At 43.4% G+C, this 27401-nt stretch overlaps 1 protein-coding gene across 1 annotated transcript in view; it reads right to left on the bottom strand.

Annotated features, from left to right (window-relative positions):
* Positions 1-238: 238 nt before the first annotated feature.
* CCDC13 (coiled-coil domain containing 13) overlaps positions 239-27401 on the bottom strand; it is a 110749-nt gene continuing 83586 nt past the window's right edge. Inside the window, 3 exon segments of the mRNA XM_043978082.1 lie at positions 239-2442; positions 4972-5086; positions 18095-18249. Coding sequence (XP_043834017.1) covers positions 2283-2442; positions 4972-5086; positions 18095-18249 — 430 coding nt within the window. The 3' untranslated portion in view covers positions 239-2282.

Here is a 27401-nt window from a genome sequence, read left to right as displayed (position 1 = left end):
CCGTCTCCTTTCTGAGGGTTCGAGTTTCTTCATCTGTAAAAAGCGAGGGGTTCTAGGACGCCTTCCATTCTGAAGTTCCAGGTGCTACATTCTAAGAGCCTTATGAGATGGTGGCTACATGGAGGAACTAAAGATCCTTGGCCTACAATCCAATTGGATTTAATAAATATTTATTAAGGGCAGGGGTGGAACCCTGCCAAGGGTTACAAACATACAGAAAATGACACAGCCCCTGCTCTCAAGAAGCTTACATTTTACTCAGGATGTGGGAGAACACAACACATAGGCCAGAAACGTGAACATAGGATAGAAAGCAATGATAGCAGGAGGAGAGAAGGGGGAACCTGAAGAAGAGATCATTCCCAGCTTTGGTGGTGATGGTGGATGCTGGGGGTAGAGAAGCGGGAATCCAAATCAGGTCAGGGGAGGTCTTGTGGACATGACGTTTGAGATGTGCCTTAAGGAAGAGAGAGATTTCAACAGGGGCGGGGCGTGGGAATAGCCTGGGTTAAGACACGGAAGTAGAAGAGGGCAGGATGAGATCCTAGTAGTCCAGCCTGAGCAGGATGTAGTATGCGAAGGGAATGACTAGGAAATAAGCCTGGACAGGTAGCTGGCAGCCACGTTAGGAAGAGCTCCCAAGGACAGACAATAGGAGCCACCAAAGTCTTTAGAGCAGGAGAATGATGGTCAGAACAGTCTATTAGGAAGATTAATTCATCCAGCAAGATAACCTCAGCCAAGGGGTTGTTTGGGGATAATCATACAAAGTACAAAATACCCCACACCAGCCCCTGAGACAGTCATTACTGAGAGGACTTACCTGCTGGGCCAAGGATTTGTCTCTGGGCACTGAGAAATGAATCCTATTTGGAAAGGATGAGCTTGGGCTCAATGTTTGCCTCATGGGTTTTCATTTGAAGCTTTGAGGCTATTGGGAATTAGCCAAAACAATGGATAAATGGCTACAAGAGGGACCCTAGGATAGCGGAAAGAACATTGCAAACCGAGTTAGAAGTCCCATCCCATTCATCTTTCATGTATCTGCTGGAAGAACTGTCTTCCTGTTCTGTCCATAGCACTGCCTTGTCCAAAAGCTTTTGGTGTCTGCCTATCGTCTGCCTGGCATTTAAGGTCTTCATGATTTGGTTCCAAGTTACCTTCCCAGCATTACTTTACACAACAGCCCTACACACACACCCAGGCAAGTGGTTGGACCACTGGACTCCTAAGTGGTTTCCTGGTGCCATCCTGCCTCCTCCTGTCTCCACTGTCTCTATTCCTGGAATGCATTCTCTCCTCCTGTTTGTTTATTGGAATCTCTCTCTTCTACTCCTTCCCTCTCCCCAATCAGCTGTTCAACTATGGCTGCCATCTTGGATTTTCCTGGTGTGTTCTGTAGGGAGTCTGCCCCTTAGCTCACATTCTCTATATTTGTGTGCAGGGCATTCGCCACTTGTTTTTCATCTCTGTATCCTTAGTCTTGAGCATAGGGCCCTGTACACAGTAAGCACTGAATGAATGCTTGTTGAATTTAATTGAAATGAAATTAATTCTAGTTCTACCTCCTAACACTTATGAATCATGTGTCCTTGGACAAGGAGGATCACTCCTCCCTCCCAGGGTTAAAATGGGCCTGAGATGAGATGATGGAAGTAAAGGCACTTTATGAACAGAGCAGCATAGTGTGGTGACCTGGGAGTCAGGAGACCCGGGTTCAAATTTTAACTCCATCACTTACTGCTTCTGTGACTTTGGACACGTCCCTTTCCCTCTCTGGGGCTCATTTGTCACAGGAGATTGGACTCGATTATCTCTAAGGTCACTTTTCACTTTAAAATCCCATGATTCCCAACATCCTCTACAAGCTGTTGTTACTGCAGCTTCTTGGGTAGGGTGACCTTGGATTTTCTACATCCTAGAGTTTTACAAAGAGCCTGGTCCACACTGTGATGCGATTTCAGAACCACTTGCACTGTCATGGTCTCGCCCTGAGGGAGGGAATAGGCCTTGCATGACTTTCCCTTGGACCGATTCATTTTTTAATGGCACCATCAGACAGAGAGGGGATGGGGACCGGAGCCCAATCCCCATCCTGGATCCTGTTCCTTCTCCATTTGCAATTCTCCAAGGATTGCAAATAAGACAAGCAAAACCCAAGGCTGGGATTCTGGGGCAGGAAGATCCTGGCCCGGTCCTGGCTGCCTGCCCGGTGCTGCCTTCCTATGGCCTGCTCTGCCTCCCCAGTCTCTTCCCCAGGGACCTGCCTGCAGGGACAGCTATTAGTTTTTTTCCATTTGTTGTTGCCGCAGGGCCTGGAGGAAGATCTGTTTCACTTGGCTCATGGTCTCATGGTATAGCCTGAAGTCTTCCTCCTTCACCTTCAGGATGTTGTTCATAGCGGCTTTCAAGGCTTCATTCTCCTCAGCCTGGATCAAAAGTCTAAACAGATACAAATGCAAAGCAAACTTCACTTCTCCAACAACTCACATTGGGAAGAAGATGGGCCTGGAAGCAGGAAATCTCTGAGTTCAAAGCTCGGCTCAGACACTTGCTTGGGTGGGTGGGCAATCCAGGCAAGGGACTTTTTCACTTAATCTTTTGGAGCTTCAGGTTCTCTGTCTCCAGCTCCTTTGACAGATGAGGATATGGAGGTAAATGGAGTGAAATGACTTGCCCAGGGTCACACAGCTCAGAAGTGTCTGAGGTTGGATTTGAACTCAGCAGGATGAGTCTTCCTGACTACAGGCTTGGCGCTCTGTGCGCTATAGCACCACCTAGCTTCCTGAATAGTATAATTGATAAGAAGGCCGACCTTGGAATCAGGGCCACCTGAATGCAAGCTCTAATTTTTCTATTGCACAAGTGGTGGTGTGACCCAAGGCCAGTCAACAACCTGTCTGGGCCCCCAGGCACCTCTCTAAGACCATGAGGCTCAGGAAAGGTTGCTGATCTGCTTTGGCAGAGGGGGTTTTCCACAAAAGGAGCATCATATACCAATGAAATCACAGGTCTAGAATTAACCTCCCAAAACCTGTCTTGAACTAACTGGGTCCCATGGGGCTACTGTAGGGCCAGGGGCTTGCAAAGGAAAAGAGGAGCCCCTCTTCATTATTAGGATCACCATAGCCCACTTTAGTGCTTTCAAAGACTTAGAGAATAGAGTTAATTAACCAGCTGTTGTTGTTTGTAACACAATCAAGCACTAAGAGCTGCTTTTTGTGCTGAGATTAAAATCTTTCGTCCAGATATTTAGGGACTATTGTGAGTGCTAATTTTTCCAGAAATACTCATGGAGAAGTTCAGGTGTCGGCATCTGACTCCCAGATTAAATCTCAGAGACAATTCTGAAGAGGAGGAAAAGGATTTGTCCAAAGAGACCACTGTGAATACGAAGGGAACTCACGGACTGCCTTAGATTTTGTGATGAGCAGAGGTCTGGAGGGAGGCGCCCTTACAGTTCTGTATGAGTTTTGGTGAGGAAAGCTTTATACGACAAAAAAGGTTGGGCTATTCTATTGAAGCTATGCTGAGAAGAGGGTGATTAAAGAGGGGATCGAATAGGTAGGAACCTGATAACAGATGATGAAAAGAATGCAGAGGTTTTCGATTCTTGTGCTTCTCTTTTCTCAGCCAAGCAGAATGATCTTTGGATTGTAAAAGAGCACAGAAATGGCTAAGGGGGAGTTAAAACTACAGATAAGGAGGGAGATGGCAAGAGAGCATTAAGAAGCTCCTGGGTTCAATTCATGAGGCTCAGATGAGCTACATTGGGAGGGTGGTAACCCAAGAACTGTCAGATCTGATCCCTGAGCTGCCAGCAATCTTTGAAAAATTCCAAAGTATGGGGGGCAGCTAGGTGGCGCAGTGTATAAGGCCTTGGATTCAGGAGGACCTGAGTTCAAACCCAGCCTCAGACACTTACTAGCTGTGTGACCCTGGGCAAGTCACTTAAACCCCACTGCCCTAAAAAAAAAAAAATTCCAAAGTATGACAGGCCGCAGGATTAGAGAAGACTTGTCTTTAGTTTCAAAAAAGAGAGGGGAGCAGAGCTGGCAAATTATAGGCCAATAAACTTGACTTTCTTGCTGGCAAATTTCTAGGGAATGTTATTAAAGGGATGGCTTATGGGCATCTAAAAAGCAAACAGCAATCCCAAAGAGCCAGCATGGTGGCTTTAAGACTCATCCCACTTCCTTTCTAGACAGGGTTTCTAAGCTAGCAGGTCAGGGGAGGGCTGGAGATACGGTTTACCAGCATCTGACTGCATCTGGAATATTGTTATCAGTTCTGGGGACCACCTTTTAGGAAGGATATTAATAATCTGGAGAGTGTCTGAAGAAAAGCAACCAGAACAATGAAGAGACTTGAACTCATGATATGTGAGGACCAGGTGAAGAAAGAGAAGATGTTTGTACTAAAGAAAAAGAGAAGACTTGGGAGAAGATGATAGCTGACTTTGAGAATTTGAAGGGAAGCAATGTAGAAAAAGAATGCAATTTTTTTCCATGTGACCCCAGAGGGAGGGAGTTAGGAGGGGCAGAAGTTACAGAGAGGGAGGTGTGGGCCTGGGGGAAGGATAATCTTGCTAACCATTATGGTGATCCAAAAGTGGAAAGGGCTGCCTTGGGAAGAATGGTGTTCCCTCTCACTAGAGACCTTTGAGCAAGGCCAGACGATCACTTTGGAGGAATCTTGTAGGGGACATCTTTGTTCAGGTATAGGTTGGCCCAGGTGGTCTCTGAGGCCCTCTTCCATCTCTGGGATGCTGTGAGTCTGTGTATGGACCCTTTGCCGTGATCCAGACACTACTATATACCTGGTGACAGTTATTGGGAATACAACATGGCACCTGTTGGCTGGTCTACCCTTGGTTCATTCAAGTCCCTATGGCTGGTCCCAGAGGATAAGATACAACCTTCCACAGGAAAGAGCAAACATTATATGAGGGAAGTGAACAGAACAGAGTACCTGGTGGTCAGCTCTTCCACCTGGGACTCCAGCGGCACTTCTGAGAGCTGACTCAAGGACAGGTCCCTCCTCTCACTCACATTTAGGTTATGTCTTGTGTTGTTAGCAGGCAGTCCTGTGTAGGCATATGAAAAGTAAATTCAGTGACGCCCCCCCCCAAAAAAAGTTGACTCACACATATACACATAGTCTCCAGTGATCTTTGTTGATGCCCACACTTTTCTTTCTGGATCATCTGCAAATTCCTACCCAGTCTTTTAATACCTACTTAAATGTCACTTCCTCCAGGAAGTCTTCCCTAATCATCCCTGCTGATTAAAAGGATCTGTGAGGAATTAAAAAAATAAGTTACCTATACATGACCTATTTGTATAATCATATCTATATTTGTAGAAACCTCTGCTGGTCTTTCCTGTTGGTAAAACAGTATGAGGAAAAAACCTTCGACTCCAAACTTACCATATTCCCTAATAGCATTTCATATTCAGCAGCATATTGTAGTGAAAAGAACACTGGACTTGTCTAAAGACCTGGGTGATAGCTTTGGGCAAGTCACTTATTCTCTAAGAGCCTCAGTTAATTCCTCTATAAAACAGGAAAGATAATACTCGGACTCAGAACAGTAACTAGGGATTTTTACACCTGGGTAGGCACTCCAAAGCATGCCAAAGGCAAGTGCAACTGGAGGAAGACAACCACAGTTGGCATGGATAGGGGTGCAGGAAGACACCACAGAAGATTTCCAGACAGAAATCTTGGGATAGGGGAGGCCATCCACATGCCTCCTCCCAACCCCATCCCCTTTGTTCCACCAGAAGGCAAACCATCTGATAGCTTCTTAGTTCAGCTACTTATTCTGGATTATTAGGTACTGTGAAAATTTATTTTTATTTGGGGACCCTACCTTTGGGCTGAGATTAGAAAGCCTTAGGCCCTCAGGGTCTCTTCTGTGTGGGAGGTGCTGGTACCCTGCCCCCTCTGCTTCAGCTGAGCCAAAAAGCCCCGTGGGCTGTACAAGACGCCAGGTCAGACAGCTGGGGGAAAAAAGCCCCTAGCTCCCTCCGCCCTGAGCGAAGCTATCTGAGAGATCCTGAGCTCTGGGGTAGCCTCTGGCGTAGCACGTGATGCTCGAGTGCACCCCCCACCCCCACCAGCGGCAGCCCTGACTGGCAGATTAGCTTGGTCTGTGTGGGTGCAAAGGGCCCCGAGATTTGAGTGAAGAGAAGAAAAGGTGTACATAAACCTGGGAGTTAGATTAGAAGGGGGGATGAGACAAACAGTAACGCAGGACCAGGAGCAAGGAGGAAAGGCCAGGGGACAAGATTAAGAGAGGCGAACAAGACTGGAGGGGCGGCAAAGGCGGCAGAGGGCAGACTGATGGAGCAGACAGACAGACTGACCAGGAGGCAGTGGAGAGCACAGGGTATGGGTTGGAGAAAGTGAAGATTAAGAGGAGTTAGAAGAAAGTAGCTGAGCAAGGAAAGTGTAGCATGCCCTGAGGCAGGAGGTGGCTAAGGCCCTTATGGTATTAAAGGTCCAGGCCAGCAGGTGGGAAAGAGATGCAGTGGAAAGAGACACGCCCGCAATGCAGTCAGGTTGTACATTTTGTTTCCCTGTATTCTTAATTTTAAATAGTATCTCATAAATAAACTCTGCTTTGATTATTTAGTTTTTTTTTGTTTGTTTTGCAGGGCAATGGGGGTTAAGTGACTTGCCCAGGGTCACACAGCTAGTAAGTGTCAAGTGTCTGAGGCTGGATTTGAACTCAGGTCCTCCTGAATCCAGGGCTGGTGCTTTATCCACTGCGCCACCTAGCTGCCCCTGGCGGTGGCAATCTTTATGGCAAATAGAGGGATGCTTTGAAAGAGGATGGTTAAAGCCCCCTCCCTCCAATTTTAAGATTGAATCATATAAAGCTATATTTAAAGTCTACCTGCATTTTGCAGAGCAGGAAACAGGCCTGTGAGAGGGGAGACCCACAGTCCCAGAGAGAGGCAATTCTACTCTTGAAAACCATCCAGCAATCCTAATAGGATCCACTAATATGATCATCATAAACCTCAAAGGAGTAAAGAGCTTTGCCCCACTGACCAGGAAATCTGGACCTCTTGGGTTGCCTGGATGGGACAGATAGAAGTTATCTTACCTCCTAGAAGAGCATAGTAGGTATGATGGGTTATGTTTTAAGTACTTATTAATGCGCGCTCATCAGTCTTCTGTATTTTAAGCATCTCTTTTGTGGTTGAGGAAGTAAACTGCCGCCCTAAATCTGATCTGTTTTGTACGTTAAGGACTTTTTTTCTAGAAGGGAACCTATTAACCCACTTTTGGAAAGACACAAGCCAGGCTGGAAAAGAGCCCAACCCTCCTCATTGGGACTATTTTGCTTCTGGGATGAATCTAGACTCCCTATGAGTTCCAAGGGGCCGCTGTTAATATCACAGATGTCAGCTATTATTATCATACTCAAACCTTGAGGCACAAGAATGTGTTTCCTATGGGTTTGGAGTATCATACACACAGACACACGCATACGTATTTTATCTGTCTGTCTTTCTGTCTGTATCAGTGCAGCCATCTATGTATCTATCTGTACACATGAAATCTTTAACTATCCAAATAATCACGCCTGTGTTTATAAATAGGGAAGGAAGCATCTGTCAATAAGGCCACAGCATTCGGGTAAAGGATCATTCCTTCCTCAGACATCACAAGAACTTCGGGTCTCTTTTATGAACTTATTGTGAATTACTGCACATAAGAGCCTTCTGGATTGGGATACTTATCCCTTTAATAGACTGTGAATTTCCATGAGGGCAGGGCCCTTTGGAGAAGAACTGAATACATGTTTGTTGAATTTTTTAAAAATGAAAACTTTGTAGGTGGTAAAAGGGAAAGGAAATCAGCTCTGGATGGCTCGGACAGAGTCAAATATCCACAGAGGTAGGTCAAGGGATAAGATTTAGAAGCTGGAAGGACTCTTAGGACATATAACATAAAAACAAGGAACTGGGAGGTAACGTAGATATTTTACATGTGAGGACCCTCAAGTCAAGGAAGGGAAAATGACTTTGGCAATGTCACACGAGCGGTAGAAGGGGTTATCGGGACCACTGCTCTTTTCTCTTCCTGTGGCTCTAACTCTCCTTTTGTGAAACTCAGAGCAAGATGGAGGATGATTACAAGGGCTCACTGCCTTGGCTCTCCCCGCACCATGTCCCTGTTTGGCTCAGAGACATCACATTCCCCAATACAGTTGTGCCCAAAGTTGGAAAGGCATGTGGGGGTGGGGGGAGAGGGATCAGGGAGAGAGCCAGGAAACAACATGAGCCATCCATGCTCTCTTCTCTCTCTGCCCTACCCTCTCCCCCTGCTGAGAAAGCTTTCCACCAAACTCCCAACCTCCCAAGCTCTGTAACCTGACAATCTTCCACCCTTAAAGCCACCAGGCCCAAGTCAATTTCATTCAGTTCAGGGCAATCAAATAAACATTCATTAAGTGCCTACTATGGATGAGGCCCTGGGCTCAGTTCTGGAAACATGCAAATGAAAAATGGTGTTAAGGCTAAAGTGTTATATAAATGACAGATGCATCTGTGATCTCATTGGTGTAGTCACTTTAATAGGGCAAATGGTAACCCTCATCTTATGTGACTTTCATAAATGTGCCCCTTTAAGTCTCCCAAAGAAGGCCTACCCAATGTACGAGGAGCCTCCCTTAGGCTGCCCAACAGGTGTTCCTTACCCTAGCTACCTGAGCAGCCCACCTCCACTGCCGGTCAAACATCTCTCCAATAATCTCCTCTACACACTGTTCCTGTGCAAGCAATTCTTCATCGGTCATATATTCTCCAGCCTTCTCAAATCCCAACCTCCCGACAGCTCTCCATTGCCCTCTGGGTGATCCATATATTTAATTCTTCAGACACTGTGGTATTCCATGACTCCAAGTCATAGCGCATCACTGTACTAATAACGGTGTTGCAAAGGTGAGCTGTCTTTGTTTCAGAGAGAAACTTAAGGTCATTAAAAGCTACTTCATAACTGTCTAAACGTTGTCTAACCTGTTCTCCTCCTATTCAGTTCTGGCCCTGGATAATTTTCCACCCATGTTGCCTGTCTAAGATGAAACTACTTCCGGGGGCAGCTAGGCAGAGCACCAGCCTTGGATTCAGGAGGACCTGAGGTCAAATCTGACCTCTAACACTTGACACTTACTAGATGTGTGACCCTGGGCGAGTCACTTAATCCTCATTGCCCTGAAAAAAAAAGATGCAACTACTTCTGGCCCAGCCCCATGAACTGTCTGTCCAACCAAATGAACATCAGAATTTAGAAAGACAAGAGGCATTCTTTGTCGACTTGGTTGGTTCTGTTCACAGAACCAACATCTTCAGATGGGTAGGTTGCCTATTAGGTTGGCTACTATGACAAAAAAAGGAAAATAATAAATGTTGGAGAGGCTGTGGGGAAAAAAAATCGAACACTAATGTATTGTTGGTGGAGTTGTGAACTGATCAAGTCATTCTGGAGAGCAATTTGGAACTATGCCCAAAGGCCTATGACCCAGTCTGTATACTAGGTCTGTATTCCAAAGAGATAATAAAAAAGGAAAAGGACCCACATGTATAAAAATATTTATAGCAGCTCTCTTTGTGGTGGCAAAGAATTGGAAATTGAGGGAATGCTCATCAATTGGGGAATGGCTGATGCAAATCAGCACAATGTGACCCATAAGCACTTATTTCTTCATCAATTCTCTGACAGCACACATGTGGTCTGCTATAAAATATTGCTTGTGAAAATCTCCCTATCCCCGTCTCGTGTCTTTACCATGGATACCCCTGAGATCTGTGTAGATTAGTCTTAGAGCGATTTTCTAGAGATGGAAGGCAGATACCAGGGTCAGTAATCATTGAAAGTCTGTGATTTTTCTAATCCTTTCCTGTTTTTAGATATCTTGAGAACTGATACCTCAACAACCTCTAGAACAAATCTCCTCTATGTTGATCATTTATAAAGATGGAAATGATATTTAGGGGGCAAAGGGATGAGGTGCCAGGGTAAAGGCCAAAGAAGGCATAGTGTGTAGCACAAAGAAGTACCATGAAAACCAATGGAAGAGAGAGCATCCAGGAAAGCATGTGGGGATCCTCACAGTGTCAGACATTACAGAAAATTAAGGAAGATGAGGACTGATAAAGGGCTGCTGAATTTGCCCATCAGGACGTTCTTGTTTGGCAATCCATGACTAGAGAAGGTTGATTCAGGAGAGAGGTGGTGATAGAAGTGGGACTGAAGGGGGCTAAGCAGTGAATGAATGGGTGGGGAAGTAGGGGTGATAAGCATAGAACTTTGGCAATAAACAGAAGACTAGAGGCTGATTGTTTTGTGGGAGAAGAAAGGGAGCAGGTTCAAGCAAAGGTCTTTTATCTGCCTTTTCATGTCTCCTCAGAGTGGCTATGGCCACGGTGGAAAATTACATTCAAATATAGAAACAAAATACCACCTAACTTGCAAAAAATCTTGTAGAAACAGTCCTGGACTAGGTGTTTGGAGAACTTGGCTTCACAGTGTCTCTGTTGCTAACTGGCTAAGTGTCTTTAAACAAATCACATTTTCTAGTAGGACCTTGGTTTCCTTTTATTTCAAATGTAAGAGGGAACAAGCATTTATTAAGTGCCTACTATGTACCATACATCGTGCTAAGCTCTTTACAAGGGTCACTTGACTAAGAGTTGGATTCAAGTCTCAGCTCTGTCACTTGGGGAAATCACGTGATCTATCTGAGCCCCATTTTCCTCTGTCGATGGAATAATGTTTGTGCTACCCATCAACTAGAAATGCTGCCTCTTATTGTTGTTAATATGATTAAAGCATTGAACTGTATAATCAATACGGTCCCCCCTCTTTGGCATGCTACATTCTAACATCTCTTCCAAATCTGACAGGCTACAATTCTGCGCGGGTCACTGCTACCTATCGACATGGAAAGGATATATCCTCCTTAATTAGTTTGGAAGGTTTTCATTTTCAGAAAGAATAAAGAGGGGGAAAAAGGAGAACAGATGGGATGTTTGAAGGATGTCAGAGAATAAAGAACACCAGGTAAATTGTGTGGACCCTTCTGATCTCGAGACCAGCCATAATGCTTGTGTTGCCTAGAGCCACAGTGGCTTCATTTATGCAAAAGGAAGGGCGATCTTTTTCTCCCCTTGCATATATATATATATATATATATATATATATATATATATATATATATATATATATATATATATTGCAGGGCAGAGTTTTCAGGGCCTCACCATTTGCTAGATCTGCAAGAATTCTATCCACAGTCATCTGCCAGGACGCTCAGCATGGGGCAGGATGAAAACATTAGCATTCAAGCATGGGTAGCAATTAGAGCTGCTCTTCCGTCAGCTTCCCGTTTTAGCAAGTCTGAAAAGAGCAGGAGGCTATTATATGTGTCTCAGTGGATTACCAGACCTTGACTGGCCAGTGCCTTCACCTTTCCTGAACAAAGCGATAAGTAATATGAAGCACCAGCTGTATGCAAGTCCCTGGGCTTGGCCCTAGGGGCACAAAGATGAAACCCAGCAGTCCCTGCCCTCAACAGGTTCCATTGCAATGCTCTACCAGGTTGGCCCTTTTGACCCATTCTGGTCAGGGTTCACCCGAGCATGTGTGTCTTCTGTTTGATTCTCCTGATGGGAAGCAATCCTTGTGGAGATGAGACCCAGCAACTTCCTCTGCAGAGGTTGCACCTCTCACCTCCCAGGCAGCTTGTGCTACTGAAAACCCAGAAAAAAGATATTTCTTACTAAATTCCATCGTCAAATGGTTCAATGTCAGAGAGGGACATGGTTTTATTAGTGGAAATGGCATTAAAGATGCAGTTTTACCATCTGCTTTGCCACTGTCTGTTGAGGACCACTGAGCCTTTGTTTCTGATTTTGTAAGTGTCTCCTCTACTAGAATATAAGCTCTCTGAGGGTGACCACTACCTTGCTTTTCTGTCTGCATTCCCAGTGCTTAGCACAGTATTTTGCACAGGGTTTTTTTCCTTCAATCCTACGGTCCTCAAGATTCCCCACTAACATGACGTATGACCTCTGGGGAAACCTTTTGGACTCTCTGAGCCTCAGAGTCCTCATCCGTCAAATAATGCTTATGGTACTGATCACATGGAGCTGTTGCCCTCTGGAAAAATAAATAGCTGGGGCTGAGAAATAGTTTAAATGGTGGCAAACACCAGCTAGAATTCTGGAACCCATGAGATAGAAAACACCCTTCACCCAGAAGCTTGGCGTCCGGCTTTGATGCAAGTCAGCACGGTGGATTTTCCACGACAGAAATGTTCTCTCGGCCCAGTGCCCCTGGGCCCCTACCTTGGCTGCTCTGTCGTCCAGGCAGAAAATAAAGCCCCAAGGCATGGGAGATGTCATGGGAGTGATGAAGAAAGGGGGAAGAAGCAGAGGGAAAAGACCAGACCACAACAATGGGAAGTCAACAATGAAAAAGAAGTTTGATTCTCAGAGAATCACAGGAGTTGGAAAGGACCTTGGGGTAAGCCCCACCTGAACATGGCTCTCCTGCACAGCATCCCTGGCACGTGGTCAGTCAGTGTACACATGAAGACCATCGGCGAGGGAGATCCACAGACTCCTGACAAGGCCCATTCTCTTGTACCTAGAGCCCTACCTACCCTCCTTTCAGCCGCCAACATGATTTTTCCCAATGCACTACTGGTCTGACCATGTCATACACCACCTCACTCCCCCTCAGTAAACTCCAGTGGCTCCCTGTCACCTCCAGAACCAAATATAAAAACCTGTTTGGCATTTAAAGTCCTCCCTAACCTTGACCCTCCCTCCAACCTTTCTAGTCTTCCTATACTTTATAACCACTCTGAGGCAGAGTTTAAGCAACTTGCTTATGACCACACAGCTACTAGGTTGTTGTTATTCAGTTGTTTCAGTTGTGTCTGACTCTTTGTGACACCATCTGGGGTTTTCTTGGCAAAGATATGGAGTGATTTAGCCATTTCCTTCTCTGGATCATTTTATAAATGAGAAAACAGGCAAAGAGAGTGAAGTGACTTGCCCAGGATCACACAATCAGTAAGTGTCTGAGGCCAGATTTGAACTCAAGTCTTTCTGATGCCAGGTCCAGCACTAAGAAAAATGAAACTGATATGGGTGAGGCAGCTAGTGAATGTTAGAGCCTGGATTCAGATTCATGTCTCTTGACTCACATCCAATACTCTTTCCATGACACCTAAGGTAAATTGAAAAAGAGAGTGTATAAGGGTCTAAGAAAGATCAGTGGATCTGCAGATGGAAAATTGCATCAAGTGAGGAGCAGAAGTTCCCCTCCCAGTTCCAGCCCCTCAGGATGTGTGTGTGTGTTTGTGTATGTTGGTGTGTATGTGCGCATGTGTGTGTGTGGCCGGCCAGTGGGTAAATTGTTGCCCAATCTTTTGGCAGTGTATAGATGCCATTGATGAGACTGACAACTCCTTGACACACTTGTAGACTCCATAGAGGTGACCTTGCATTAAGTTTTGTTTGGGAACTTGGAAGGATCACAATTGAGGGTGGAGAAGCATTTCATTTATAAGCACTATCTTTGTATGGCTTAGAAACTACTCCCTCAAACAAGGCAGCCCACTGCCTTCCATTCCTGGCACGTAATAATGAGTGCTTAATAAATACTTGTTGACTGACTGACTACTTGTTGACGGGATGTTTAGCCAGGGCCAAAAAAGTTACTAAACCAGTGGCTGACCCCATTTTGAAGAGCCTTTTAGCACTTAGCTAGGTTGTTCCTCAGGTAAAAAGATCATCATTCCATCACTAGCTCTGTATCCTCAAGCCTTTCTTGCTTGGAAGAACCTGTCATAACTGGAAGCTTTCAAGACCCCTGGGTACCTCCTTGACATAATGAGACATTGGAAAAAGACTTGGGTGGAGGCCAGATGGGTGTAATAATCAATAAATGTAGGAGAACCCCAGGGCTTGCTATTACACAGAGTTGGCTGTGTCTTTTCCCCCTCCCCCTCCTCCCAGCCTTTAACAGGGCTGACCCAGCAATGTGGCAGACCAGTCATGCTCTCTAATTCCCAATATTACACCAAGGTTCCAGTGATTCTGAAAGGTAAACCATGCCCCAGATAGGGAGAGTTGTTTTAGCTCAATAGTTGGGATAGGAGAATTCAATCAAAAAGAAGAGAGGCATCGTGGTAGAGTGAGAAGAGGACTGGACACATTCATATAGCAATGTGAAACAAATCCTCTGTCTTCTGAACCACAGTTTCCTCATCTGTAAAATGAGGAGTTTGGTCAAGAGCAGGCATTCTTAACCATTTTTGTGTGTGTCTTGGACACCTTGGGCAGTCTGGGGAAGCCTACGGAACCCTTCTCAGAATAAGGTTTGGGTTTTTCCTTTAACTCAAAATTGAAGGAAATGTTAAATTTCAGTTAGAGCAAGGATTCATTCTTAAGCTGGGTTCCACAGAACCCCAAGATGTCCATGGATTGATTTGAGGGAGCTGTGAATTTTTTCAAAAATGTTGATGATTCTATTTCAATATAATTGGTCTCATTTATAATCCTAGGTATCCTGTTCTATGCATTTGGAAATCTGATTTTGGGGAATTGGAGGTTTCACCAGACTGCCAGAGGGCGCCGCCCCCTCCCACACACTCAGTTTAAGAACTCCTGAGTTAGGGATTAGCAAAAATAAAAATGTAACTTTTATCCTCTCCAAGTTCATGGAGCCCCTGAAATCTCTCCATGTACCCCTGGGACTAGATGGGCTCTGAGGTCTCTCCCAGTTCCAATATTCTGGGTTCTGGGTTCTAAGGACCCTAAATCTTCTGACCCTAATCTGGTCTAAAAGACCTATTAGGAGAACAACAAAACCTCTGCTAGATTTATTAGTAAATCAATCCTTTATCCTGAGTAACACCCTCTGTTTTAAGACTTTATTAATTCATTAAATTAAACATAAAATGAAAAGTTCTTTCCAGGGATGCGAATAGTTTCACAGCATTAGGCATTTATAGGATTATAGTCCATAAACCATAAAAGAGTCTGATCAAGGGAATAAAATGTTAACATTCTGCAGTGAATTCTTTTTTTAACTGTGTTAGTGAAGCTTTCATATTTATAGCAGCAGATTATCATATTTCAGTGGTAATAAATTACAGGGGGTCTAATTACTTCATCACCAGCAATAGCTTTTCATGGATGCTGACAGACCTTAAAAAGTGATGTACCCTCTAATTCCACTCTCAATTTCACCTTCAGCTAGGTGAAATTTCAAACAGATAATGGGGAGTGAGCAGGATTTTAAGGAGTTCCATAAACCAGTTCAGAGTCCTTGAGTTGGCCACATGGTATGAAAAGGGCATTGGATTGGGAGCCAAGGCGAGCTGGATTTGAATCCCAGCTGCACTATTCGTTACCAGTATAATCTTGACCAAATCTCTGAACCTCTGTGGATCTCAGCTTCCTCATCTATAAAATGAGGGGCTTAAGAAGATGATGTCTGGGGGGCGGCTAGGTGGCGCAGTGGATAAAGCACCGGCCCTGGATTCAGGAGGACCCGAGTTCAAATCTGGCCTCAGACACTTGACATTTACTAGCTGTGTGACCCTGAGCAAGTCACTTAACCCCCATTGCCCTGCAAAAAAACAAAACAAAACAAAACAAAAAACAACAACAAAGATGGATGATGTCTGGGGTCCCTCGCAGAACTAAATCTTATGGTTTGTGACACAAGTAAGTGCTCACTAGGCCTCCTGGCTCAGCAGTACTAAATGAGAAGGAGCTCTAACAGGGTGAGGAGGAAACCTGTTGCCAGTTCTCAGTCCTACAGTTTACCGTTTCTGGGTATTATACCCCTACTCCCACCATCCATTCCACACAGGAAAGGAAACTCTCTTGCTATTGATACTTCCATCTCATATGCCCACATCTCCGCTAAAAAAAACCCCTCCACCTGACCCTACCATTCTTTTTTTTGTTTTTTGGGGTTTTTTTGGTGAGGCAATTGGGGTTAAGTGACTTTCCCAGGATGTCACAGCTAGTAAGCGTTAAGTGTCTGAGGCCGGACTTGAACTCAGGTCCTCCTGACTCCAGAGCAGGTGCTCTATCCACTGTGCCACCTAGCTGCCCCTGACCCTACCATTCTTTACCCTGTTCTTTCCCACTTTTTTTAAATAACAAAAACCTCTTTTTAAAAGAAGCGGTCTGCACCCATTGCTTTTGCTTCCAAGACACCACTTGGCCAAATCTGCTTTTTACATGGTGACCAAAGAACTCAGTTGCTAAAACCCAATAACCTTTTCTGAGTCTTCATAGTATTGGTTTTCTCTGCATTTTTTAGCCCTGGTAGAGACAAAGATGGAACATGGGATATCGGAGGTGGAAGGGGCCCAGAGATCCACTGGTCCTCTCCACTCCTTTTCCAGTGTAATGATTGGAAAGACATCACCTGCTGGAGACTTACTGTAGAAAGCTCCGCCGTGAGGTGAAGGTCTCTGAGGGCAAGACCATGCGTCTTTTCTTTGGCATCAGGAAGTGACGTTTGCTTGTGGGAGGAAGAAGGGGGAGCCTGGCGCTCTGACTCTCGCTCTTTCTGTGGACTCTGGAGGAAAGTGGAGCTAGGAATGCTCTCTCCCTTTAATAGACAGATGAATCTAGGCCTTTTTTCTCTCTCTTCACCAAATTCTTATTCTCTTTAATGAATGCTTAAAAGTCTAACTCTTGCTAAAGCTTATAATTTATTGGCAACCACTCATTGGATATTTTAGACAGACTAGCTAGAATTTTAGCCCCTTACACCAGATAAACAAAATGGGGTCCAGATGAAGGGTCGGATGACTTGTCCAGAGCCATAGCACTAGTTGTGGGCAGAGCAAGGATTCAAACCTAGGTCCTCTGATTCCACAAACAGTGTTACCTTCACCATGCCCTGAAGTACCTGGAGGGGAAAAGGGAGCACCCAGCTGGGGAGGGTCAGAGAAGGACTCCACATCCTGCCTCTGTCCCTGGGCCTCCCACAGAATTTCTCTCTCTAGTAATAAAATGTTAGTCAACAAAGAGTCTTTGCAAAGGCTTCTCTTGGTTAACAAAGGTATTACTCTAATGACCAAAGTCTTCAGATACCACAGTGTCCGGGAGAAGGAATCTCAGGAGAGCATTTGGTCCAACTTTGCATTTGAACAGGAGGTTCCTCTATAACATCTCTGAGAAGTGGTCTAATAGCCTCTGCTGGGAGACCTTCAGGGGCAGAGGAGGAGTCACCTGCTACATGACCCTGGATAAGTCATATTGCTTTTGTTTCCTGATCTTTCAAACGGGAATAACAATACCCACTTTGTCTACCTCTCTGGGCTGGTGTGAGGAGATGCCTTAAAGTGTTATAGAAAGAAATGCAGGATGTTATTTTTATTCTCTCTGGGGACAGCCCCAGTTGTTCCAGGTGTGATTACTAAAAACAAACAAAATACTACCTTTCTTAGGGAAGGGAATACATTTTTCAAGATTTTCAAGTTTTTTAACTTTTAATTTGTCTTTACTTATTGTATGATTATTTTTATTTCTTTCTTTTATAATTAAATTGTCACTTAGAGATTATTATGCTATCCCAGACTCTGAATCTTAGAGTTGGAAGGAACCTCAGAGACCATCTCCTCCTGCTCATACCTGAACTGGAAATACCTTGAAAACATCCCAAACGAGTGACCATTCAGCCTGTGCTTGGAGGCCTCTTCTTTTTGTTTTGTTTTGTGGGCAATGGGGGTTAAGTGACTTGCCCAGGGTCACACAGCTAGTAAGTGTTAAGTGTCTGATTTGAACTCAGGTCTTCCTGAATCCAGGGCCAGTGCTTTATCCACTGTACCACCTAGCTGCCCCCTGAAGGCCTCTTCTGATGGGGACTTCATGACCTTCTGTGGCCAACCATTCAGTCCGGGATAGCTCTAATTTTGAGGAAATTCTGCTTTCTATCTCTTCCTAGGGAACCCATGCATAGGAAACAGACCTTACAGTGAGGAAGCAGCTCCTACCCATATTCTGTCTCTCTCTGCCCACTGACTCAGGCTTCTTACCTCCTTTGGTCCTTGTTGCTGACTTCTGGGAAGCAGTGGGCTTGCCTGTGTCCATTTTGTTTTTTTCCAGCTGCTGCTCCAAAACAACACACCTGTGCCGCTCCTCCTGCAGCTTCTTGTCGGTCTCCAGAAGTTTGCTGTTCCCTTCATCAACCCTGACACACAAACACAAGTGACCTACATTTACTTTGTCAGCCCTCACTTGGACAATGTCCTCTTTTGGCAATGGCTACAGCTTCTCTTAAGGCATTTAGTTCCTTGAGGCTTCACTGCCATGGTGTTTCATTTGCGGGTTAACCACGCTTGAGTTCTGAAGTGTCTGTCATCAGGATCCTCAGATCCAGAGCTGGAGGGGACTTTGGAGACCCTCTGTTTGTTTTGTTTTTGTGGAACAATGAGGGTTAAGTGACTTGCCCAAGGTCACACAGCTAGTAAGTATCAAGTGTCTGATACTGGATTTGAACTCAGGATCTCCTGAATCCAGGGCTGCTGCTTTATCCACTGCACCACCTAGCTGCCCCTGGGCAAGTCACTTAACCCCAATTGCTTCACAAAAAAAAAAAGAAGAAGAAGAGTAAATGATGGCATATGAGAGTATAATATCCTGAAACAGTAAAATATAGCCTACTTTCTTTTTTGGTGGGGGGGGGGACAATGAGGGTTAAGTGACTTGCCCAGGGTCACACAGCTGGTAAGTGTCAAGTGTCTGATACTGGATTTGAACTCAGGTCCTCCTGAATCCAGGGCCAGTGCTTTATCCACTGTGTTACCTAGCTGCCCCCAGCCTATCTTCTTAAACTGTGGGTCACAACCCCATATGGGATCACGTAACTGAATGTGAGGGTCACAAAAAATTTGGCAACAGTAAAAGGTTATGTATGCCTATTTTATATACCTATATACCCAGAGTTGCTTAAAAAATTTCTCAGGTGAAAAGGGGTCACAAGTGGAAAAAGTTTAAGAAGTTCTGAAATATAGGTCTGAGAACTGGTAACCTTTTTCACTCTCCCCAGTTATCAGAGTCTATTGTAATTCCCTTTGGGTGCAGCTGCTAAGGCTGTTCAGATTACTCACAATTACTTCCCAAAATATCTAGGGAAAATGAGGAGGAGGCATAAACTCCCCAAGCCAGTATTGCTCTGATCAAATTGTCACTTCTCTACTCAAGAACCCCCATTGCTCACTATATAAATCTGAACTATATAAATCTGATCTCCTTAACCTAGCATTCAAGGTTCTTTACAGTCTAGTAATATCTTGCTTTTACAACTCTCTTTTACATTATTCCCCATTACATGCTCCATATTCCAGTCAAACTGAACTACTTGTGTCCCCCAATATATGTCCTACACGTCCTCTTTCAAATTATAGACATGAAGAAAATGTTGGAAAACCTTGATTTGTTAGATCTATGGAGACTTCTGAATGGGTATCTTGGAAAATATACATATTCTCAAATTTCCCAAGACACACAAAATGCAAAGGCACAAAGAACTCATGGACAAATGTAGAAAGACAAAAACTTAAAACATATCCTTTACTGATCATAGTATGATAAAAATTATCATCAGTAAGGGAAATATGACTGGACCCTAAAAATGACGTTCTAAATAATAAGTAGGTCAAAGACTAAATCATAAAAAGACTTCTTTAAAAAAGTAATTCAATTTTAAACTATAAAACAATCCCAAAATTAACATAAAAAGTGTTTTAAGGAGTAAAAGTGAAAATGCTACCTTAAATTAAACAAAATGAACTAACATCGAAAAAAAGAATTGGACTACTAAAACAAAACTCTGATTCTTTAAAAAATATGAACAAAATCTATCAATAATTAGTTAATTTCATAAAAGAGAGAATTCAAACAAAACAAAAAACTAAACCACAGAATTCATAACAAACGGAGGGGAAATAAAGAAAATAATCAGATATTATGATACCAAATCACATGGCAACAAAACTGAAAACTTAAATGAAATGGTTGAATATCTACAAAAATATAAAATACCATAACTAGCAAAACATGGATAAGTTAAAAGCCAGATTATCTAAAAGTAGAACTGAGCAAGCCATAAATTAATTCCTATAGAAGAAAAAAATCTTTAGGACCAGATGGATTTAAAAATGTATTTGGTGAAACATCTAAATAACAACAATAAAAAATCCTTATGCTATATAAGCTTGTTTTCAAAAACAGAGAGAAAAAGACAATTTGCTAAACCCTTTCTATGAGATAAAGTTAGTCCTGATTCTCAAATAAGAGATAAAACTGAGAGAGCTATAAATCAACATTGCTACAACTCACTGCAACCATATAAATTAATATATGGCAACAAAACTCAGATGAAAATTTTGGACACTATTGGTACTTCTTCTTGTTCTTCATTCTCGAAGAGGGCCATTACATTGGGGTAATGTCATGACTTGCAATGCATTGGATTTGAGTTAGGACTGAGCAAAATCACCAGCCTCACTCTCTATTCCAGAACCATCTGGAATATATATATGTATGTGTGTGTGTGTGTATATATATATATAAAGAGATATATATATGTGTATGTATGTATATATGTATATATGTGTATATATATATATATATGTATATATGTGTATATATATATATATATAAAGATATATATCAAGACAACTGGAGATGGCCCCAGATATTTTTTTAAGGTAATTGGAGTGAAGTGACTTGCCCAGGGTCACACAGCTAGTACATGTCTGAGGTCAGATTTGAACTCAGTTTTCTCCCAATTTCAGGGCCAGTACCATCTAGCTGCCCAATCATTGGTACTAACATATGAGACAAACACTCATCCTTTCTTTTATTTTTATTTATTTTTATTTTGGTTTTGTTTTTTATTTCAGTTAAAGGAACTAATAATTAAGCTTCAATCTATATTCAGACACCGTCAGTTCTCTCTCTGTAGATGGACTGCATTTTTCATAACACCTTCAAAGCTGTCTTGGATCACTGCATTGCTGAAAATACCAAGTCGTCCACAGCAGATCTCTTACAGTATTGCTGTTATTTTGTATACAGTACATTTCATGTTGCATCAGCTCATGTAGGTTTTTCCGGGTTTCATCCTTTCTTTTAAAGAAAGATAAGGGTGGGGCAGCTAGGTGGCGCAGTGGATAGAGCACCAGCCCTGGAGTCAGGAGTACCTGAGTTCAAATCCGGCCTCAGACACTTAACACTTAACTAACTGTGTGACCCTGGGCAAGTCACTTAACCCCAATTGCCTCACTAAAAAAAAAAAAAAAAGAAAGATAAGGGGGTGGCTAGATGGTGCAGTAGATACAGCACTGGCCCTGGATTCAGGAGAACCTGAGTTCTGAGTTCAAATCTGCCCTCAGACACTTTACGCAAGTCACTTAACCCTCATTGCCCCGACAAAAAAAAAGGAAAGATAAACTGGGGCAGCTAGGTGGTGCAGTGGATAAAGCACCGGCCCTGGATTCAGAAGGACCTGAGTTCAAATCCAACCTCAGACACTTGACACTTACAAGCTGTGTGACCCTGGCCAAGTCACTTAACCCTCATTGCCCCACCACACACACAAAAAGAAAGATAAATTAATTCTATCCACTTTCAGAGAGAGAATTGATGCACTCAGAGAAGACTGAAGTATATTATTTTTCACTTTTGTTATTTTTCTTCTCTTTTTTTGCAACATGGCTACTATAGAAATATATTTTGCATGACTTGACATATATAATGGACATCACATTATTTGCTTTCTCAATGGATGGGAGGAGGGCTGGTGGGAGGGAGAGAGTTTGGAACTCAAACTTTTTTTTTTAAAGAATGTCAAGTAAATAAATGGTTATTTAAAAATAAAGGTAGGGGCGGCTAGGTGGCGCAGTGGATAAAGCACCGGCCCTGGATTCAGGAGTACCTGAGTTCAAATCCGGCCTCAGACACTTAACACCTACTAGCTGTGTGACCCTGGGCAAGTCACTTAACCCCAATTGCCTCACTAAAAAAAAATAAATAAATAAAAATTTTAATAAATAAATAAATAAATAAAGGTAAACTACAAAGAAGTAGTTACATGTACCATCAGTTGTCTTGGTCCAGCTCCTCTGCAATCCTTTCTCAGTGTCAATGGTTAAATATTAAGTGTCAGAAAGTCTAGACAATAGATATTTTGGCTTTGGAAAGGCTGAAACAAATATATGTGTGTGTGTGTATGTATATATATACATATATGTATATACATGTATATACATACATGTGTGTATGTATATATACACACATACACATATATACATACATACATACACGCATATACACATACAACACACATACGACTGAGGTGAATTGTTTACAAGACAGCGTCTTAACACCTAGAGAGCTTCTGCTATCACGACAATCTGGCCAGCACTTCTTCATAAGTGAGCTAGCCTATCTCCCTTCTCTTTCTTTCTCTAAGATTCAGACTCTATTGTTGTTAGTGCTATGTTTTGGGACAATAGGGATCCTACGTCATGCATCTATTGTTCTTGTTTTTCTGTGGGTTGCAGGAATCGGCCAGGGATGTAGCCAGGCCTAATCAGGTCACAACAGGAATTAGCTTGAAATATCTGGTCCTGGGCCCTAGTGACTCGGTATGTACCTATGTGGCATCAATTTGAGGCTTTCCTTCTCATTACAAACTGAGAGTCGTATCGAGGAAGGGAAGTTATTTTTCATATCCAGGGCGCTCACTTATTTTCAGATTAATACCTGTATGCTGAAGACAACAACATTTATTATTTGCCCTCTCTAGTCCAGGAGCTCTTAACCTGGAGTTTGTGGATGGCTTGAACTTGCATGGGAAAATAATTCATCTTTATTTCAATGTAATTGGTTTCTTTTATAAACCTACATATTTTGTTTCACGCATTTAAAAACATGGTTCCATTGTACACAGTAACAGCAACATTGTGCAATGAATGATCCACTATGATAGACTTAGCTCTTCTCAGCAATACAATGATCCAAGACAATTCCAAAAGACTCATGGTGGAAAATTCCATCCACATCCAGACAAAGGACTATGGAGTCTGAATGCAGATCGAAATTTACTGTTTTCACTTTATTTTTTCATGGTCCTCCCCATTTTGGTCTGTTTCTTCTTTCACAGCATGACTAATATGGAAATATGTTTTACATGATTGCACATATATAACCTATATCAAACTGCTTATTGTCTTAGAGAGATGGGAGGAAGGGACTCAAAATTCAAACTCAAAATTTTATTAAAAATGAATGTTGGGGGGGCGGCTAGGTGGCGCAGTGGATAGAGCACCGGCCCTAGAGTCAGGAGTACCTGAGTTCAAATCCAGCCTCAGACACTTAATACTTACTAGCTGTGTGACCCTGGGCAAGTCACTTAACCCCCATTGCCTCACTAAAAAAAAAAAAAATGAATGTTAAAAATTGTCGGGGCAGGGGCAGCTAGGTAGTGCAGTGGATAGAGCACCAGCCCTGGAGTCAGGAGGACCTGAGTTCAAATCTGGCCTCAGACACTTAACACTTACTAGCTGTGTGACCCTGGGCAAGTCACTTAACCCCCATTGCCTCACTAAAAAAAAAAAGAATTGTCTTTTTTTGTAACTAGAAAAAATAAAATACTATACTAAAAACATGGTCCTAAGAAGGGGTCCACAGGCTTCACCAAAGAAAAGTTAATAATCCCCGTCCTATTCCTATGTTGACAAATTATCTATGGGGCATTTCCATTTATATATTGTGCTGACATCTGAACACTATCCTACACTTGCCCTTTTTCACCTCTGTGTCATTACTCATTGTCCTCTATGTCTAGAATGCCCTTTCCACATTTTAAAGCCGTCCTTAACTATGATTTAAAGACTGACCTCAGGACACCCTCAACTCACCCATTCATAGAAGTGGGAGTTAGGGGGCAGCTAGGTGGTGCAGTGGATAGAGCACCAGCCCTGGATTCAGGAGGACTTGAGTTCAAATCTGAACTCAGACACTTAACAATTACTAGCTGTGTGACCCTGGGCAAGTCGCTTAACCCCAATTGCCTCACCCCCCCCCAAATTTAAATTAGTAGTGGGAGTTAGGTGTTACACATTTCAGATGTTTTTGGACTTTTTAATGATCAGCTGTAATGATTTTTTTTCCTCTTTGAAAAAGACTATTTGTTGTATGGGATGACTCTGACAGGGGGAAGGGTGGGAAGGATACTGGGAATATTATGATGATGTAAGACATCAATAAAAACTTAATTAAAAGAAGTAAAGACTAACCTCAATGCACCTCCTCCAGGAAGCCTTCCTTGATGTCCCTGCTGGTATGGTTTTCCTTCTAGGACCTCACATAGCACTGTTTTATATTTCTCTGATGTATCATATAGTTATGTGGGTGTGTATCTTTTCCCTCCTACTAGATTCTAAGCTTGATAAAGACATAGGGTATATAAAAATCTAAAATTTGGATCATTTTCCTTGTGCCTGACATAGAAATCTGCATACATTAATAAATATTTGTTTAATGAATGAATAGTATGGAGGGGTCATGGTCTCCACAGATGGAGAGAACACCCCATATGTATGAAACTGACACTTTAGGAGTGTTAAAGTTGAAGGTAATCAAACTTCCAAAGCCTCTTTACCAATTAACTCTCCCTTTCAATAGTCCTTTTCTTGTCTCATTTCTCCTGATGCCTCTACGTGGATCCTCAACTCCAGAAGAATGAATCTATTTGCCACATATTGCCCAATCCTAACATACGCCCACCATTTATATTCACTATTCCTCCATCCAGAATGCCTTATGCTCCCTCTGTCTTATTCGTGTCCTTTACTTTCTCCCAAACTCACCTCCTTCAGTAAGCTTTTCCTGATGGATTCTACCTGACTCTGTCATTCTCCTACTCTGCATTTCCCCTCTTCACAACCATCACCAAAAGTATTTATTGGCAAATGGTCTAGATGAAGATAACCTGGATGGTGAGGCGATTGTTTGAAAGGCTATCAATTATACTGATATCATACTTGTTCTGATGAGCCCCAGAAGATTGGACTAGGAATAAATAATAGGGGGATGCTAGTGAGGGCAAATTTGGGCTCAATAAAGGGAAAAACTTAACTAACAATCAGCGATCCAAATAGGGTGTGGGACATCTATGGGATGGGTTCATCATCCCTGGAAGTATCCTAATAGAGGGTGGATGACCACTTGCTGGAGATGCTAAGGAACAGATTCCTGCTTTTGATGGGGAGTGGAATCCATGTTCCCTGAAGTCCCTTATAGCTCCCAGGATCTTGAAGTCTATGGCTTGGTTTGTGACTTGAATTTTACAAAAGTATCTGTAGTGTTTTTCTGTGTAAGTCCTCTCTCCTCAGCCAAACCTCCAGCTTCCTGAGAGCAAGAGCAGACCTCTACTTCCCCTCTATTCCCCAGAGTACTTGGAGCAGGGGTATGCACTGAATCGGGCTACAACCAGCCTTCTGAAGTGACAGTGACCACAGAAGGATCCAAGGGGGAGGGAGAGCGCAAATCCAGTGACTAAGCCACTTCTGACAGAAATAGCTATTACAGAAGAAGTTGGGCAACCTGTATAGAGAGGTGTGCCAAGGACCCAATCCCTTTCTGTCTTGTCCCTCTGGGGAAGGGGGAAGGGAAGTTTGTACCAGTGTCAGCATAGTCTATCAGAAAGAGCATTGGATTGGGAATTAAGGATCCTGAGTTCAAGTCCTGGCCAGTTAGTTGTGTGACCACAGACAAGTCCTTTTATGACCCTTAGTTTCTTCATCTGAAAAATGACGATAATAACCTTAGCACTATTAGCCAGCCAGGGTGGTTTCATGCTTTGTGAATGCTAAACATTCAAGAAATGGCCAGCTACGATTAGTGCTGATGTCCCTGAGGGAGTGTGAGGAAAGGACACGGTGGCCCCCGACTTCTAGGACAGATGGCAACAGCACTCACAAGGGCAAAGAAGGTGGCGTGCACCTTCCAGGAGAGCAAAGATTCTTGCTGGGGACCTGTTCCTCTTGTCTGCCCGAGGGAACAAAGTGAGCCAGATAAGTGGCCTTGCCTGGTCAGGTCACAACAGGAATCTGCTGGCAATGATCTTTGGCCCTGAGCTCTGCTGACTCAGCATATGCCAGGAGCAACTGGGCCTTGTGCCAGTGAAAATGATCTTCTCAATGGGTGCTATAGGTGGAGGGCATTTCGTCATATATTATCACTTGTGTTTTGTGACTCATGCATCATTTTCCTTTTAACAGCTCTGGGAGGTGGAGAGTACACGAGCAATTATCCACATTTTACAGATGAGGAAACTGAGGCTCACAAAAGGGAACCACCCTATTGATAGTCACCTAGATAGTGAGGGTCTGAGGCAGGGCCTCTCCATAGCATCACCCTGCCTTAAAAGTGAGATCCAGAGTGGGGATGGGATGGGCATCCTTCCTGTGAGGATGAGCCGTGCAAAAGGCAGGGAAGCTTCTCATCATTCATTCATTCATTCACTCCTTTGATCCGTAAACATTTTATTAAGTGCCTACTATATGCCAAGCACTTTTGCTCACCAGAGGGCATTCTGCAATGCTGGCAAATAATGAAACAGCAAAGAGGGCCGTGTCCTGTGTCAGTGGAGGGAGAAGCTACACTGGAAAAGTTAGGCATCTTCTGAAGTACTGAAAAATGTGATAATGAGGACCACGAATGACGACTCATGGTGAAACCCATTTCAAATGAAATCACATAAGGAAAAGCCTGGCAGGATTAATGAAGCAAAGCAGTCTTCTGCCCTGCTTAGGCAAAGGGGCCAAGGTCTCCAGGGGCGGCCATATCTTTTCCATCCTCCTGGAGTCTCTGGGAAGAGGATCGGAGTCCAACTGAACTTTCTAGCCCCCCATGAAGGTGGTGTAATATGGAGGGTAGAGCCCTGGACTTGGGGTCAGCAAACCTGGGTTTGAGTCCCAGGTTCAGTACTTACTAACAGTCATCTAGGTAGAGCCTGTTAACCTCCCTACACTTCAGGTTTCTTTCTTTTTTCTTTTTCTTTTTTGCCGGCAATGAGAGTTAAGTGACTTGCCCAGGGTCACACAGCTAGGACGTGTCAAGTGTCTGAGACCAGATTTGAACTCAGCTCCTCCTGCATCCAGGGCTGGTACTTGATCCACTGCATCACCTAGCTGCCCCTGCACTTCAGGTTTCTTATCCATAAATTGGAGATGATAATATCTACTCTACTTTCATCACAGAATTGCTGGAGGAAAGTCCTTTGCGCATCTAAAAGTGCAAAGAAAGGCTAGTTTGTTATTATTCCACATG

This window comes from Dromiciops gliroides, chromosome 1, assembly GCF_019393635.1.
Source record: "Dromiciops gliroides isolate mDroGli1 chromosome 1, mDroGli1.pri, whole genome shotgun sequence".
NCBI classification, from domain to species: Eukaryota; Metazoa; Chordata; class Mammalia; order Microbiotheria; family Microbiotheriidae; genus Dromiciops; species Dromiciops gliroides.
This window is presented reverse-complemented; position numbering and strand designations above follow the sequence as displayed.